Consider the following 16,328-nt stretch of genomic DNA (forward strand, 5'->3'; position numbering starts at 1 on the left):
ACCTGTGACTTCCCCACTAAACCCGCCCCACATCCAAACCCTAAACATAAACCTCAAATCCTAACCTTAATCTCACTGGAGCGTCACCGCACCGGAGTCAGGGTAGAAGGTCCAGAGCTGAATCGCGACAGGACAAAAATTTGTGTGCCAGACTCCAAAATGCCCGGGCACGATATATCAAAGCTTGTGTGTGCCTGTTTGTGAGGAACGGTGACGTCCTAAGAGGGGGGTGAATTAGTACACTTAGAAACCAAAAATAAATTGGCTCCAAAAACTTCACAAGATAAACCTATAACAATTTCTATCTAAATATACTCTAGATTTATATAGTGTGTCTACTCTACCTCTCAAGAAGATTGCAACCTACTCTAGCAAGATAAATTGCAAGTACGTAAATGCAAAAACGTAAATAAGGTAGAGAGACAAACTCGACACAAGGGATTTTTATTCCGTGATATCAATAGCATGAATGTCATCTCTAATCCACCTCCATAAAGGATATGCTCCTAATCGGCACGACTCTTCTGATCATGACTCTTGAGCTACCAAGTCACCAAAGACAAGGTCTCAAACACGATAAGCCACCAAACCACCAAGACAAGGTCTCACTACTAGCCCCTCTTCCAGTCACTAGCCGCCGTTATCACTTTGGAGCTTAAGCCACCAAGGCAAGGGTCTCTGCATCCCCCTACATGTGTCTTGCTGTCGCTCCACACCAAGTCGAAAGGTCAACAAGCTTGAGCCACAAAGACCTAAGATGTCTGCGAGTCACCAAGACTCCAAGGCGCCGACATACCACTCGGTACAAGCTAAGATCACTCTTTGATCCTTTCTTCAAGCCGCAGCACCTAGCTACAACTCACTCTAGGCCTATAAGCACTAAACACTCTCTAGTCATATGCTTAATTACCTTGGATAATCACTTTAAGCACTTTATTGGTTTGGATGTCTTCTCAAGTGTGTATGAGCCTTCTCTAGGCTCCAGAAGCATGCCACACGTCAAATGACTGAGTGAAGGGGTATCTATTGCCTTAAACCCGCCAACTAGCCCTTTTTCTAACGGCTCAGAAAAGCTGTTAACACCAAACTCCGGAACTAGCCGTTGGAACTCCACTTAAAACCTCTATGGACTCCGGACATTCTAATGTGCATTCAAATCCATCACTGGACCTTCCATTGAGTTATCTTGAGCCACATCACGCCGCTTCTTCTCTGTGTAAAATTCTCTAGTGCATTCATCTATGTGATCACCGGACTATCCAGTGAGTTGATCTTCATTCTTCAGCAATTGCAATCGCCTCTGCAAGAAATACTCTGGTGCCATACTCCGTGTGCCAAACCAAGCATCGGATCTTCCGGTGGGTTTATCTTCAGTTTTCTGCACTTGCATTCTTCTCTACAAGAAATGTTCCGATGTTACCTAGTGCAAATCACTAAATTATACGGTGAGGTCCTCAGCCTTCTCCCCCTTTGTCAGAAATACTCTGGTGAGTTCAACACACAGAGCATCGGACTATCCGGTGAGGCTATCAGCCTCTATGCACAGTGCTCCAGTGAGTGCAAACTCTACTGCACCAGACTGTTGGTGAGGTCCATTCTTCTAGGACTTCTCTAATTCAATCAATCTAATTCTTGATGTATTGCATCTACGAGACCTATTAACATATATTTTTGACAAACATGTTAGTCCCAATGACTATGTTATCATTAATCACCAAAATCACAATCATGACCTAATAGGGTTATTTTCGCTACAATCTCCTTTTTTGGTGATTGATGACAACAAAATCAAAGCAAGTGGCAAATAATAAATAATACCAATCATAAAGAACACAAAGTCTTACCACATTGCTTGGATGCACGTTCTTATAGTCCCCTTTGTTTTACCTTCTCCTTTCTCCATTGCTATTATCTCTCTTGATCGACTCATGCAAGAGCTTTTCCCTCTTTGTCAATCTAGGTGCCTCATATTGTTTCTTGTATCTTCTTCTCCTCCTCCTTTGTCAACTCCGGTATTCCTAAACATATGTTAAACTAGAGGAATTGCGTTAGAGAACATGAGAGAGATCTTCATAAATCACGATTTAATGAAATGATACCGATTGAAAAGATACCAATTGAAAAGATATATCAATTGTAAAGGATATAATTCATGATACCAATTGTGAGGATATGAGACATTGATATCAATTAAAAAGAAACTCACATGATATAATCTAAACTCCCCCTTTATGTGTGCATACATATAATGAGACTCACTTGTAAATATCACTTGTAGGAATATAGCAATATATACATATCTAGACAATAAGTACATGTACGAAGTTTAAGTCATATCATGCATGGATGTAGCTTAAATGTAGAAATGAATTGACAATGATACTAATTGATGCATTTAAGCATTGTATATCTTCGCGAACGTGTTGATTTCTCCATGAGACTATAAAATATACATCTAGCAACACATGTTAGTCTCAAAATCACAACTCATATAATATACTCTCCCTAAATATTTACATATAAGTGTTGAATACTTATGAGATATATGCACTTGTTATTAATAACAATGAGAAGGGTACCATATAGATTGATTTATGGCACATAAAAGATACCAATTGTGAAACTAGTGCCATGTAAGGGACTTACAACTAATAAATCATGTAAGTTGCTCATATGAAAGAGAGAAACAGAAACAACCTACCATATAAAAACCTACATTAAGCATTGCAATAAATTAAAATATGCACATACAATCCTAGACAAGGCAATGATTCAAAAATATGAACAAAAGTCTAGCTAACATTACCTCATTACTTTTAGATGGAGATTTGGGTATATGATGATCATGATCTTCATCAAAGTGCTCAATCTTCTGCACTTGGCTTCTTCGATTGAACATTCACTTCATCTGCTGAGCCAAGTCTCCAAATCCCAGAGCCACCTCAGGCTTTAAGTCTTCTTTGAAACCCAAACTGATTGGGACCCCTTCATGTTGGTGATGATTTCCTTGGCACCTAAATATGTCAATTCCACCTCCAATTCTTTCTCCCAACCATATATACAACCACCTTACCATTACTCTTCTTCTTGAGCTTGTAGTGGTTGCTCTTGGTCTTGGTTTTGTAGTTGGGCTTAGTGTAGATGTTGGAGGTCTTGTTGGAGAGATTCGTGGTTTTCTTTTTCTTCTTGGTCTCCTTCATAACTTGCTTACAATGGAAGGACTTGTTGCCTTCTTGATGACATTTGAAGTATGTCACGTTGGACCCATCTGCAAGCTTCTTCACAATGGTTGCACGGTTATCTTGAGGAGGTTGGACATGATTCTTGCCCTTTAATCTTTCCAAGTCCTTCTTGAGCTTTTCAACTTCTTTTTTGAGTTCATCATTTTTTGTGTAATAAATTCATTAGATGGTTCTAAAAAATATTCTCAATGCATATCTCATTGCAAAGGGGTGAGATATATATATCAATTAAATCATTGCAAGAAGTGCAAGCATCTACCTTAGGATTAAAATTAAATAAAGAGGTAGATTGCTTCAAAGGGGTATTAGATTGAGATTCAACGCACTCAAATTTTGCCTTAATATCATCATGCTCCTTGTTTAGCAAATTGAATTTTCTCAATAATTATTTATAATTAGAAATAAAAGTAGCATGAATGTCATTGAGGGCATCAAATTTCTTAAACTCTTTTGATTGTTTCTTAAGGGCCATTTGTTGCTCATTGATCAAAATTAAGGAGTTCATCATAGGAGGGAGAATCTCTATCGGATTCATCATCACTTACACCGCTTTCTATACATTTGGCCATAAGGCACTTGTGTGATGATGGCTTGCGTGATGTCGAACTTGAGGAAGAGCTTCTCTTGGAGGAGTGAGTGACGAAGCTCTCATCACTTGAGATTGAATCTTCATCTCCACTCACCCATCTTCCTATACTTATAAATGATTTTACTCTTCCTCTTGTCTCCCTCTTGCTTTATGTATTTTTCTCCTTCTTAATGTGATCAATTATTTTGACCAAGTCATTCATGGAGATTCAATGATCAATCTTGGCATTGATCTTCTTGATGTTCTTCTCCATTTGAGAGATGAGCTTGGCGACTTTGGGATCCATTTCTACATCACTTGATGTTCTTTGCTCATCATCTCCATTGCTCTTTTCATCTTCATCATCTTCGCTTGAGCTTGAGTCTTGCTATTTCCTCTTCATCTTTGTCTTCATATGTGGGCATGGTGCTTGCTTGCTTGTGAGAGCAATGTTCTTGACGTCGGATGAGGAAGTGGCTTCCACCTCCATGTTCATGGTTATGTCATGGGCGGTGATCCTGCCGAGCACTTGACTTAGAGTCATCTTCTTGATGTCATTGTTATCGTAGATGATGAACACTATCAACTTGTACTTTGGAAGAAAAGTTTGAAGTATTCTTCTCACCACTTGATCATTGTCAATTGGCTCCAAATCTAGCACACTAATCTCATTGACAAGAATATTCAAACGTGAGTACATGTTATTAGCACTTTCATTGGTAAATTGTTTGATGTTATTGAGCTTAGTACATGATATTTCTCATTGCGCATATCTTTTGTGCATTCATATATTTCAATGAGATTATTCCAAATATCATGTCCATTGGTGAAAGAATAAACACGATTAAATGCATCAATATTTAAAGATGATAAAAGAATACTCTTCGTCAATGCATCTAATTGGCTCTCCTTGTTGGTAATGCAAGGTCCCATCCCTTTTTCGATGACTCTCCAAACATCTAGACCCTTAGTTTGCAAAAAAAAATAAGACACTAGAATTTTTCAGCAGGGAAAAAATTATACCATCGAAAAGTGGAACACTATGGGTATCCATTCCAACCCCGGAGGTCACAACTCTAGGATGTTAAGCCTATCAAGAGCACTAGGCTCTAATACCAATTGTGAAGAATGGTGATGTCCTAAGAGGGGGCGGACGTGAATTAGGACACTTAGAAATCGAAAACAAATTGGCTCCAAAAATTTCACAAGATAAACCTATATCAATTTTTATCTCATAATATCGATGGTATGAATACCACCCCTAATCCACGTTGGAGCTTTACAAAGAATATGCTCTCAGTCAGCACGACTCTTTCAGTTATGGCTCTTGAGCTACCAAGTTACCAAGACAAAGTCTCAAGCACGATGAGCCACCAAGACAATGTCTCACCACTAGCCTCTCTTCCGATCACTTATCGTCGTGATCACTTCAGAGCTTGAGCCACGAAGGCAAAGGTCTCCGCATCCCTGTACACTTGTCTTGCCGCCGCTTCACACCAAGTCGGAGGGTCAACACGCTTGAACCACCAAGACCCAAGATGTCGACGAGTCATGAAGATTCCAAGGCGCCAATGTTCCACTTGGTACAAGCTAGGATCACTCTTTAATCCCTTCTTCAAGCTACAGCACCTAGCTACAACTCACTCTAGGCTTATAAGCACTAAACACTCTCTAACATTGTGCTTAATTGCCTTAGATAATCACTTTAAGCACTTTGTTAGCTTAGATGTCTTCTCAAGTGTGTATGAGCCTCCTCTAAACTTAAGCAGCATGCCACATGTCAAATAACCGAGCGGAGGGGTATTTATAGTCTCAAACCCGCCTACTAACCGTTTTTCTAACGACTCAGAAAAGTTGTTAACACTGGATGATCCAGTGAAAACAGTAGTACTAACACCGGATCATTCAGCGAGTACAAACTCAAAAACTAGCCATTAAAACTCCACTCAAAGCCTCTGTAGACACCGGACATTCAGAGGTGCCTTTAAATCCATCGTCGGACCTTCCGGTGAGTTATATTAAACCAAACCGCACCACTTCTTCTCTATATAAAATGCTCTGCATCATTCATGTTTGTGATCACCGGACTATCCGATGATTTGATCTTTATTTTTCAGCAATTGCAGTTACCTCTGTAATAAATGTTCCGGTTCTATACTCTGGTGTGCACAAACTAAGCATCAGAACTTCTGGTGGGTTGATCTTCAATTTTCTGTACTTGCATTCTTCTTTACAAGAAATGCTTCGTTGTTACCCAATACAGATCACCAAACTATACGGTGAGGTCCTTAACCTTCTCCTCATTTGTCAGAAATACTCCAGTGAATTCAATACATAGAGCACCGAACTATTCGGTGAGGCTATCAGCTTTTGCGCATAATGCTCCGGTGAGTGCAAACTCTACTAGATCGAACTATCCGGTGAGTTCAATTCTTCTAAGATTTCTCTAATTCAATCAAACTTTGTCTCGGGTGCGACACTTTTTGATGTATTACATCCATGAGATCTACTAATATATATCTTTGATAAATATATTAGTTTCAATAACTATATTATCATTAATTATAAAATTACAATCATAATTTAATATGTCCATTTTCACTACACTGTTGTATATGTACGGCCTGGCACTGTCGTTTTTGTTGATCTCACTCATAACGCCGTTATGTTGACCTCGACGCGGTGTCGGAGATGATTGATGGGAGAAACAAGTACCGGCGTCGTCATTGCTCGTAACACGTACGCAAGGCGTACGTACGTGTACGTTTATAATCTACGTAATGCTTTCTTGTCTTTTTCACTATTGCAGAGTTACTCCCGTACGTGCGATCGATCCGTCTTCACCGCCGGCATATTGATGGCCTTTATGAAGAAGATGCGGCTAGATCGTACGCATGTGTTGAGTAGTTAAGGAGACAGCCGATTGATGAAAGTGCAAAGACGAATTCCTCAGAGATGATGATGTAGAGTACGAAACGGCGGAGGAAAGCCGTTGTCCGTGTTGCGGATTGATCTTCATTGGCCTAACCACCAAATGGCGGTTGTATGTTGGTGTCTTCTCCTCGACGACACCCTTTCAACTTTTATATAAGGTTGTTGCTATATTTCAACCAAATAATTTTCTTATTTTTCAAGCGACCGTTGTGAACCGTTGGATTCACCACAATCATCTTCAACCTTCCGACACTCCACCTCCTAACATCGGCTCTACTGCCCCACCTCTCGCTCGCCTCCACCCGCCTCCAACGATGCTCCCGTCACTAGATCTCCACCACCACACTAACTTGGCTCCATAACAATTCAACAGTTTTCATTCTCTCTATTCGAATTCTATATTGTCCCAGTTACTTTCAACTTTTCGATCTAGTGAGAAACACAGAGGCGCGCGTAGTTAATCTGCTGAGTCCGGATCGAACATACCTATGCGTACGGACCCTGTAAAATGCGACACCAGTAAATGGACAACGTCGATGGTGGTGACACGGAGGACATGGCAGGAGGCAGCGCACTTGGCGCGTACGTCGATGATCACCACACGGCCGAATAGGGAGACATGCGCCACCGCCGCCGATGGCGGTGGTTGTCGCGAGGGAGAGGCCGCCGAAACTGTGTGGTGTGCTACGATCGAGGCGGTGGTGGTGCCGGGCGTTGTAGGGTCAGGCTACGGGATGCGGTGGACGAAGGCCTTCCTGTTATGGTGGAAGCGGCACCTGGGAGAGGAAGGAGGCGCCGCTGGGCTGCTAAGGCCCATCGTCCTCAACTTCGACGTGGACCTCGATCAATCAAGAACTAGGGTTTGTTCTGGATTTTTATTGGCAAATCCGATCGTGCTAATTGACGAGATCAACCAGCGTTAACTAGCCATTTGGGTTGATGCGCAGAGTAATGCTACACCTACAAAGAGTTTTACAAAAATTCCTTTACGTGCTACGTGGACAACAACCACTATGCATGCTCCACCACGTGAAACCTTTCAATCGGTAAGTGCGAATCAACATGTATGGTTATTGTTATCCACATCAATATGTACGTAGAATTTTTGTAAAACTTTTTGTAAGTGTAGCATTACTCTGTGTGCTGTACACGCAAGCAGTATCCATGCAACGAAAGGCTGGGTAGAATTTTTGTAAAACTTTTTGTATGTGTAGCATTACTCTGTGTACTGTACTCGCAAGCAGTATCCATGCAACGAAAGGCTGGCTGATCCATGAATGCATCATAATCTGACGTGAGTTAGAAGGTGAAGCTCTGTCAAATAGGGTTTTAATGTGCCAGGGCATGTTCTTGATCGCAAATAATGTATTTCTCTCGTAATTTTCTGTTTATTCTTACAAGATCATATCGGTTCTCTGCAGAAAGTAAATTTCTGGTGTACAATTTGAGACGACACAACAATTTATCCAAGATAAATTTGTACTATATAATCAGGCCATGCCAATTTAATATCAACGTGGCATAAGCAAAGCTATATAATTCCCTCTATGATGGTAACAGGTTTGAGTGTCTCGAACACCGCAAAACTACCACTGTACGTACTGCAACATGGCAAAAGCAATAAACGAACTTGTATACCATGTACATGGAATCAATATAATAGAAGACTGACTGCAAAATACTCATCTAGATTTCTCGTCAGTATCTGACAAATGAACGCTTTCGATTTGGCGGGTGATCTTTGAAACTGAGTAGTGAGAGCCACTTGATGCCGCGTAGTAAGACGTCACGGTGAGCTGAGCAAACCTTGGAAGTGCATACGCTGCAACAAATAACAGATCATTATATACTAGGCAGTAGAGATATTTCCAAGTCTGGTGCGTGAATAAGTCTGTAACCACATGCGTGGGATGATGTCAGTTTTAACTCAAGGAAAAAAAAATACGTGTAAGTTAGGATTTGCTATGTCAAATTTGACATGTCAGAATCTCCCAAATTTAAGTTCCTTTGAAGAAGCTAAATGTTTCCCTTGTTCATGTGTTCGCCACAGAGTACAGACCATTGGAGGGAAAGAATTTCTGCACAGAGATGGAAGCCTGGACTGGAGCACTTCCAGTTCATCCCGTGAGGACATTAATTGGACTGCCTACCATGCACAAATCCCTAATTTAACCACCTCTATAAAATCTATCTAAACTCTACAGTATTGTAATTTTCATCCCTCTCCTTTGTTAGAAACACCTAACCTAGTTGTGCTTGTTATGCTAGCAAATGATGGCATAGCACCTGATAATCTGACATGCTGGTTAACAAGCACATGAAAACACTAAATAGAACAGTTCATTGAGGCAAAGGTTTGAAATAGCTTTCACAGGAACTTGACTTCACACTTTATTTGGACTGGAACAACTAGGCGAAAGCTATCTTATAACTTGCTTTGTTTCGACTTGAACAACTAGGACAATTTATTTTATATAACAGTAAACCACGAAGTTTATAGGCGCCTACCAATTTTGCACTATTTCTTATAATACGGCCTAGGAAAAGGAAGGTGGAGAGGTTCATGTAGTGTTTTGACAGGAACAAATTAACTACATCTAATCCGACCCTGATGACATAATCCCTACTTCTGTACCCCTGTTACCCCAAACAAAAATAAAGCACTTCTTATAGTTCAAAAAAGTAAAGCACTTCTTTTCACATATTTATTGATGGCTTACCACCAAATACAGCACTGGCACCTGAGAACAACAGAAGTGGTGGCACCTGCACAAAAATAGCAACTTCCAAAGTGAACAAATCATAACAATGCATCCTTTCACAAACTTCTACAACGACAAAAATCATGAATATCTACAGAATCTATTATCAATTGCCACTGAAACACGGGATAGCAAATGCCCAAAGCAAGTATTTTATCACACAAATGCTACAGTACCAATAATCTCATAGTAAACCAGAATTTGCGCTAAGAAGGTTGACTTCACCAAGGCCTAATGTGTAGTAATACCCTGTTAATGCTCCTAAACTCAGCGTTTTTATTGAAAAACCTATGCAGCCAATCAAAGAGCTGGCTTGGACTACTTCTTTGCCTTAAGCAATACTTTTTTTTCAAGAACCCTACAACTCCCCAAGCATATTATTAAATGCAATGGCACACATCCCAGTTCAGAGTTAAGTTGAGCTTGTTGTCCAGCAACAGATGTTTACCAACTTGATTTTAGTTTTCTTGTCTGGATCAAGCACACGATCATCTTTTTCAATAACCAGTATGCACTGCCAACGTTTCTCTGTTAACTTATCCTTCTTAAATCGGATTCCACATAATTACAAAACAAGTAGAGTTTTTTTTGCAATGATTTGCTTACCAAAGATCATCTTGTTATCTAATGATGGATAATTTTGTGCACTACATCTCCTAGCAATACAGTTGCAAAGGACTGGTTGAGAGTTTAGACTTCACATATGTAAGATATTGGACTAGACTACTAGAGCAGTCTTCTCACCAAACAGAACAAAGCTACAAAGGCAGCAATAAACATGCAAGATTTACTCATACATAAGTATTGCGTGAACAAAAATTAAGCCTTACCCCAAGAAGCAAGTGCAGCCACTTCGGCCCCTTCACGTGCTTCTGGACAAACGGGATCCCTGTCCCAAAAAAAAACACAAAAAAATCTCAATTTCAACGCACCTGGCTACCGATTAAACCCCAAAACCGATACAGAGAACTGTGAGAGGTACCTGTGTTAAACCCCTGCACGGCACTGAGCATCGCCCCGGCAACGGAACCAGCCTAAATCAACAGGGCAGACAGGGTAACCAAAATTGAACACAAGTTAATTAACAACAAATCTCCCCGAGTAGCAAGGAACCACGGCCACGCGGATGTTGGCCGCGCCGCCGCGACTGAGAGGTCGCGTGTTACCACGGCGGTGGCGTCGTGCAGGACGGAGGTGATGGCCCAGTCCCCCTCTCCCTGCGCCGCCCAACAAGAGACGAGAACACGAACAACCGGTCAGAGGATACAAACAAGCATGGCTTTCGAGACGGGGAAGGGGAACGGGGAGGAGGGGGAGACGAGACGCACACCGGTGGGGTTGAGGAGGGAGAGGCGTCGCGGGCAGTGGCGCGAGCCGAGGCCGGGGTTGATGGTGGGGTCGCGGTGGAGGTGCGCGCCGCTGCGGAGCTTCTCCTCGTACACCTCGCGCGTGCCCATGCCGGTTCGCCGGCATTAGTGTCGTAGAAACACTTAACATTCTCGTGCCGTGGATATTATAGCTCCGCCACTATCTTCATCATCATATGCATACAAATGTGGAATGTGGTTCCAGATCCTTTAACCTCTCTGTTTGAGATCGATTTCAACCTGCTGATGTTGATGTGCCCTGCACCCCTAGCCGGAGAACTAGCCAACAAGTAGTTGCACATGGACATAAAAAATTTGGAGAAAAATCCAGCGTTGTTTGGCCAGGCATTGGTTGTCTACCAGCTCCTAAATAGCATTAGTGTTGAAAATAAACATCATATGATCAATTAGTTAACTATAATAGTTATGTTTATTGAAGGGATGTCTTTCCAATATACATGTCCTTTCATCATGTATAAATATGTAAACACCTCAATAATCAATACAAGAGTTCATTCTTTCTACTCTCTAATGTGTTCTACTTTCTACCCGCAACACGTTATCAACATGATGCTCTACGATTGCTACTTGGCCAAACCGATCATCTACGGTGATGGCAGACTCACTAGAGCACTTGCTCGGCTCCGTCCGGCGTCCGGTGTCCGGTGTCCTGCATCCAGGCGACGAATTGGCCTCAATATTCAACCACGGTTAGCACGATGGCATCACCGATTCATGGAATACACGGCAAACCACATGAAAGTGGTGCACGGAACACACACCGTTGACTATGGCAACAAGACGCGTCATCTTCTGCGTCGCCTTCCATACCATCATCAACATGACGACGGCAGTCAGACTTCATCGCTGTCGTGGCCATCCTCCGTGTGCATCAACCGAAGACACAACACTCTAACACTCTAGTCAAGCGAAGACAAACAGTACACGAACAAGAACGGAAGGTGAGCAAAGGAGCATATGAACCTTCATCCTCTTCTTCTCACCCACGACGACGATGGATCCGATTTTATCGGATCAACACACCACCTACACGTGGCTCTTCATGCCATTCATCGTCCACATCTTCACGCCTCGATCATGAACGTCGTCATCCACCATCAGACGCCTCCGCGCTCCCTCGGTTGGTGCTTCACTCACGACATTGCGCCATTCACCTCCGTCGAACGGCGATCGAGGCGGCCTATAGGCACCCCAGCCTTGTGCGCCACCCCTTGATCCCCTCAACTAAGGAGGCCACCCTCCTTCCTCTGGTGACGTCGAGCACCCATGGAGAGGATGATGGCGCCCACTAGCGTCGCTTAGGCGTCCAACCTTGACAGATTTGCTCGAATCTCTTCGAGTCGTGGCTCTACGGCGATGGCCCCCAACGCGGCGCGGTGATGCGCTCGCATCGGAGCTGCTCACCATGCTGGTGCGGCCTCTTTCTCGGTGAACTCAAATGCACGGCGCGACTCTGGGTCAGCTTCACGGCGGTCCTCGGTGGCCGCTCCATCTTTCACCGGCGGCGGCCCTCCATGGCCGCATCAGATCCGATGGTGCGCCGATTGGTCAGAGGCAGCGTCCGGCCTCCACCCGATGGCTCCTTGCCCGCCTGGCAGCGGTGCCTCAGACCGCCCTAGCGGCGGCGGCAGCCCACCACCACCTATTGACAACGCTTGATGCGCCCCTCCACACTCCGGTGATCTCCTTGTTGTCCGCACTCCAGCGCAACTGCCCTCAGATGATCTACTGCCGCACCTCCTTGGGTTGCGATCGCGCCTTTTTGGCATCACCGCCCACCCATCCGACTCTCGCCCCTCTGACGAAGAGCTGCCCCCTCTCTAGCCTCACCACTCTTGGCAACGATCAACTCTCATGCCCGGGCGGTGTCGTGACCCGGCCATCTGGCGGTGGCTGCGCTCTGTGAGGGAGGCCAAGCGGTCAACCCTAACCCGCCGTTCCTTCGTCTTATACATGGGGCAGTGTAGGGGAGCTCGTTGGGCCGAGTGGGCTAGAAAGGTCGCCTGGGCCGCAGCCCAGGTTGGCTGAGCCCACTCGGCCAGGTCAAAATGCACCGAGCCTTAGGCCACATTGCAGTAAACCCCATGGGTTTCAAACATATTACAAGATCGTCCAACCGAATAGTACTTTGTATCTAGTACTTTTCACATTAAGGACCTCGGTGTTTTTAGTAATTACACATTATGTTATTTACTGATGTAAAATTACATTCCAAATCTTGTTTTTCTAGAATATTGTGCAATGTTCAATGTGTTTGCTTCGAGCATTCCCTATAACATGCAGTTGAATTAACAACCGTGTTAATTTGCAATTGATAATTTTCTTGCAGAATTACATATTAATTCACCTTAATCAAGACCAAAGAGATTTTATGCCCAAAAGTGCTTAATTCAAGCAGAATTAATATGCAAAATTTTAGGTGACTACCGTCAAAGTGTTAAACCATTAACATACGGTCTACACCATTTTTGGTGACTACCGTCAAAGGGTTAAATCACTACATTTGAGGTCTACACCATTTTGGTGATTACCTCCATTTAAATATTTGTGAAACATAAGTTAATAGAACTATGACATCTACTACAGATTTGCATATTATCCACTATTACTGCGAGGTCTACATTTTATCATCTTAACTTAATGACTACATTCAACGTGTTCTTCTAAATATTCTAATTAGCACAACACAAGGTAATAGGAATATAGACGTATACTGACAAATGTCATATTATGCCTCATACTACTGTGAGATCTACCCCATATTTGGTGATTATCTTCAATGTGTTAGCTACATAATTTGAGATCTACACTATTTAATTCAAGTCTCAACTTGACATTATAAAATTTTGCGTTATTATTACAATATTACCATGATGATTTTTAATTTACATGCTGTAAATTGATCAAATCTATAGTCAAAATCCATGTATAATACAATGACCAGCAAAGAGTTCGATGAACTCACATTCAATGATCACAATTATCCAACATGGACAATATACGTCAAGATCAGTCTTGTGTCTTACGGAATAGTAGCGGCTCTCCCAATCTCCTTAAGAGGGAGATCCACCGCTAACAGATCATGTTAAATATGGTGCATTATACACAAGATACCATATCTATCCGGATCTCAAATATGAGTATCTAATGGAAGAAAATCCGAGCACTATATGGCTAACTCTCAAAACCAGATATGGACAGTAGTAGGCAGTCATTCTGCCTGATGCAAGTTATGAATTGGCACATCTCTGACTCTAGGACTTTAAGTCTGCTAGAAATCACAGTCATGATGTTCATAAAATCTGCTCAAAATTACGTTTTTTGCAAAAAAGAACCTATAGATACAAAAAAAAAAATTAGATAAAAATATATCTACTATATTTCCCGCTAATAGGATCCAATACCATGCAAGTGAATACCATATTTATTCTAATTTAATACATGTATTACTTCAGGCCGAAAAGCATAACGAACTCCTTCTAAGGAATCATCATTAGTGTCCAATTGACGTTGCTCCTTTACCTGAAGTACATGCTAATGTTCAAAATAGCAATAAGTTCGATGGCTCTATTAAATGACATCCAAAGAACTTTAATGGTAAACGCAAATGCAAAAAGAAGCACAAGCCCTATGCACTGGATCAGGGTCAAGACATTTAGAAACTTGATAAATCTAATATTTGTTACAAGTGTGGATGCTACAAGCACTCCACTAAGAAATGTCGCAACCCGAGACATATAGTTGATCTGTATTAACAATCTGTGGGACGTAGCAGATCTGCTAAAAGGACAAAGATTTGAAGTACACTTCAATCTTTAAACTGACTCAATCGAGGAGGTCACATGTTCACAACAAGTTCAACAAGAACCAAGTAATAACTAGACTCTTCTGCAACTAGAAGATCCCATGAGTATGGAAAACACGTTTGTCAAATTTGCTTCGCACAACATATTTGGAGACCTTATCTAGTCTCTTAATTACTTAGATACCATTTTATCTACGTCCCATTAAGTTTTGTAATACAATATTATATCAGCACTATGATAATACATAAAGTATGTATGTATTCTACATATCTAATAAAGAATTTTATATCAAATTCTTCAATTCTATATATAGATTTCTATAGGAGTCACTCCAATGAAGGAAGAAATATGCCTAGTGAATATATGCACCACAAATTCTATACTTAGAGAAACCAAAATATTTCCAAACTCTTACTAAGAGACAAGAAAATATTTTAACAATCGCTAGACGCGATGCAATAATTATTGGCTCAGATCATGCCATAATTACTTTTCCTATAGATGCATAAATCATAATCGATGATCCTCTATAGTATCCTAATTCCACTCGTACTCTACTAAGTTATAGAGATATCTGTCAGAATAGTTCCATATCGAAACCCATGATAACAACAAAAGAGGAATTTCTCCTCTTCATCAACAGATATGAAAAACTTCCATATATACCATCTGTATTGTACTATATATACATCAAATCTCATACCACATATTGCGTACAAAATATTTTTTTTTTCTATCTTGATCACATCAAGACTTGACATAATTGTCACAATCACTCTACCTTAGAGATGATGAGAAAATTATTAACAATTCTATTGGTCACAGTATTCCCAAAATCTTCAGATTTGTGTGTACCGTATGTGTCACAGGGAATTTAATTTTAAGACACTCTTATCTTAAAATTTAAAATGTGTCATCCAATTTCTTGAACACATTCAAGAATATACATATGGCTCCAATCAACAATTTTATAGATCATCCAGGTACTCTATAATGTTGCTTGATGCATCTACAAATATCTCTGTATGTGTCCCTTATACATAAGGCATCACACTTATGTCAAACTCATTGCTCAAATTTTTAAAATAAGAGCAAATAATCCTGGACGCAGGATCAAATCCGTTCACATGAATAATGATGTTCATTGACGTGCATTCAATTATTGTTTGGTTTTTAGGCACTATTGCATGAAGTATCCTATGTGCACATTCATAATGGTCTTTCTGAATCTCTCATTAAGATAATCAAATTATTTTCATGACCAACCATAGAATTGCAATTTTCCAACATCTTGTCGGTGACATGCAGTTTTACACATGCATCATTAAACTAAATGCATCCAACTGCAATCATACGCCTTTCTATGTTGTAGTTAGTACGTGGAAATTTGACCTCAGCTAAGTATTTTTCACCTGCAATTCGGTAATGTTCTGCACATACCGATATTACCACCCTATAACATACATCAAAAGGCATTTATGATCTATATGAGGTATAATTATCCGTCAATCGTATAATACATCGAGATCTCTCAAATGGGACATATTAATTGCCCATATGCTAATAATATTTTGAGGACAATTTCAGGCATTAGGAGGAGATTAATACCACAAATAATACCAGGAATC

At 41.2% G+C, this 16,328-nt stretch overlaps 1 protein-coding gene across 1 annotated transcript; it reads right to left on the bottom strand.

Moving 5' to 3' along the window:
- Positions 1 to 8,248: 8,248 nt before the first annotated feature.
- On the bottom strand, positions 8,249 to 11,174 carry LOC133926475 (uncharacterized). The gene is made up of 6 exons (XM_062372438.1): positions 10,835 to 11,174; positions 10,673 to 10,723; positions 10,489 to 10,540; positions 10,337 to 10,395; positions 9,465 to 9,510; positions 8,249 to 8,566 (listed from the first exon to the last, which is right to left on the bottom strand). The coding sequence occupies exons 1-6, from the start codon at positions 10,961 to 10,963 to the stop codon at positions 8,427 to 8,429; spliced, it is 477 nt and encodes a 158-aa protein (XP_062228422.1). The 5' UTR covers positions 10,964 to 11,174; the 3' UTR covers positions 8,249 to 8,426.
- Between the last annotated feature and the right edge of the window lie 5,154 nt (positions 11,175 to 16,328).

The sequence above is a fragment of the Phragmites australis genome, chromosome 8 (assembly GCF_958298935.1).
Source record: "Phragmites australis chromosome 8, lpPhrAust1.1, whole genome shotgun sequence".
Taxonomy (NCBI): domain Eukaryota; kingdom Viridiplantae; phylum Streptophyta; class Magnoliopsida; order Poales; family Poaceae; genus Phragmites; species Phragmites australis.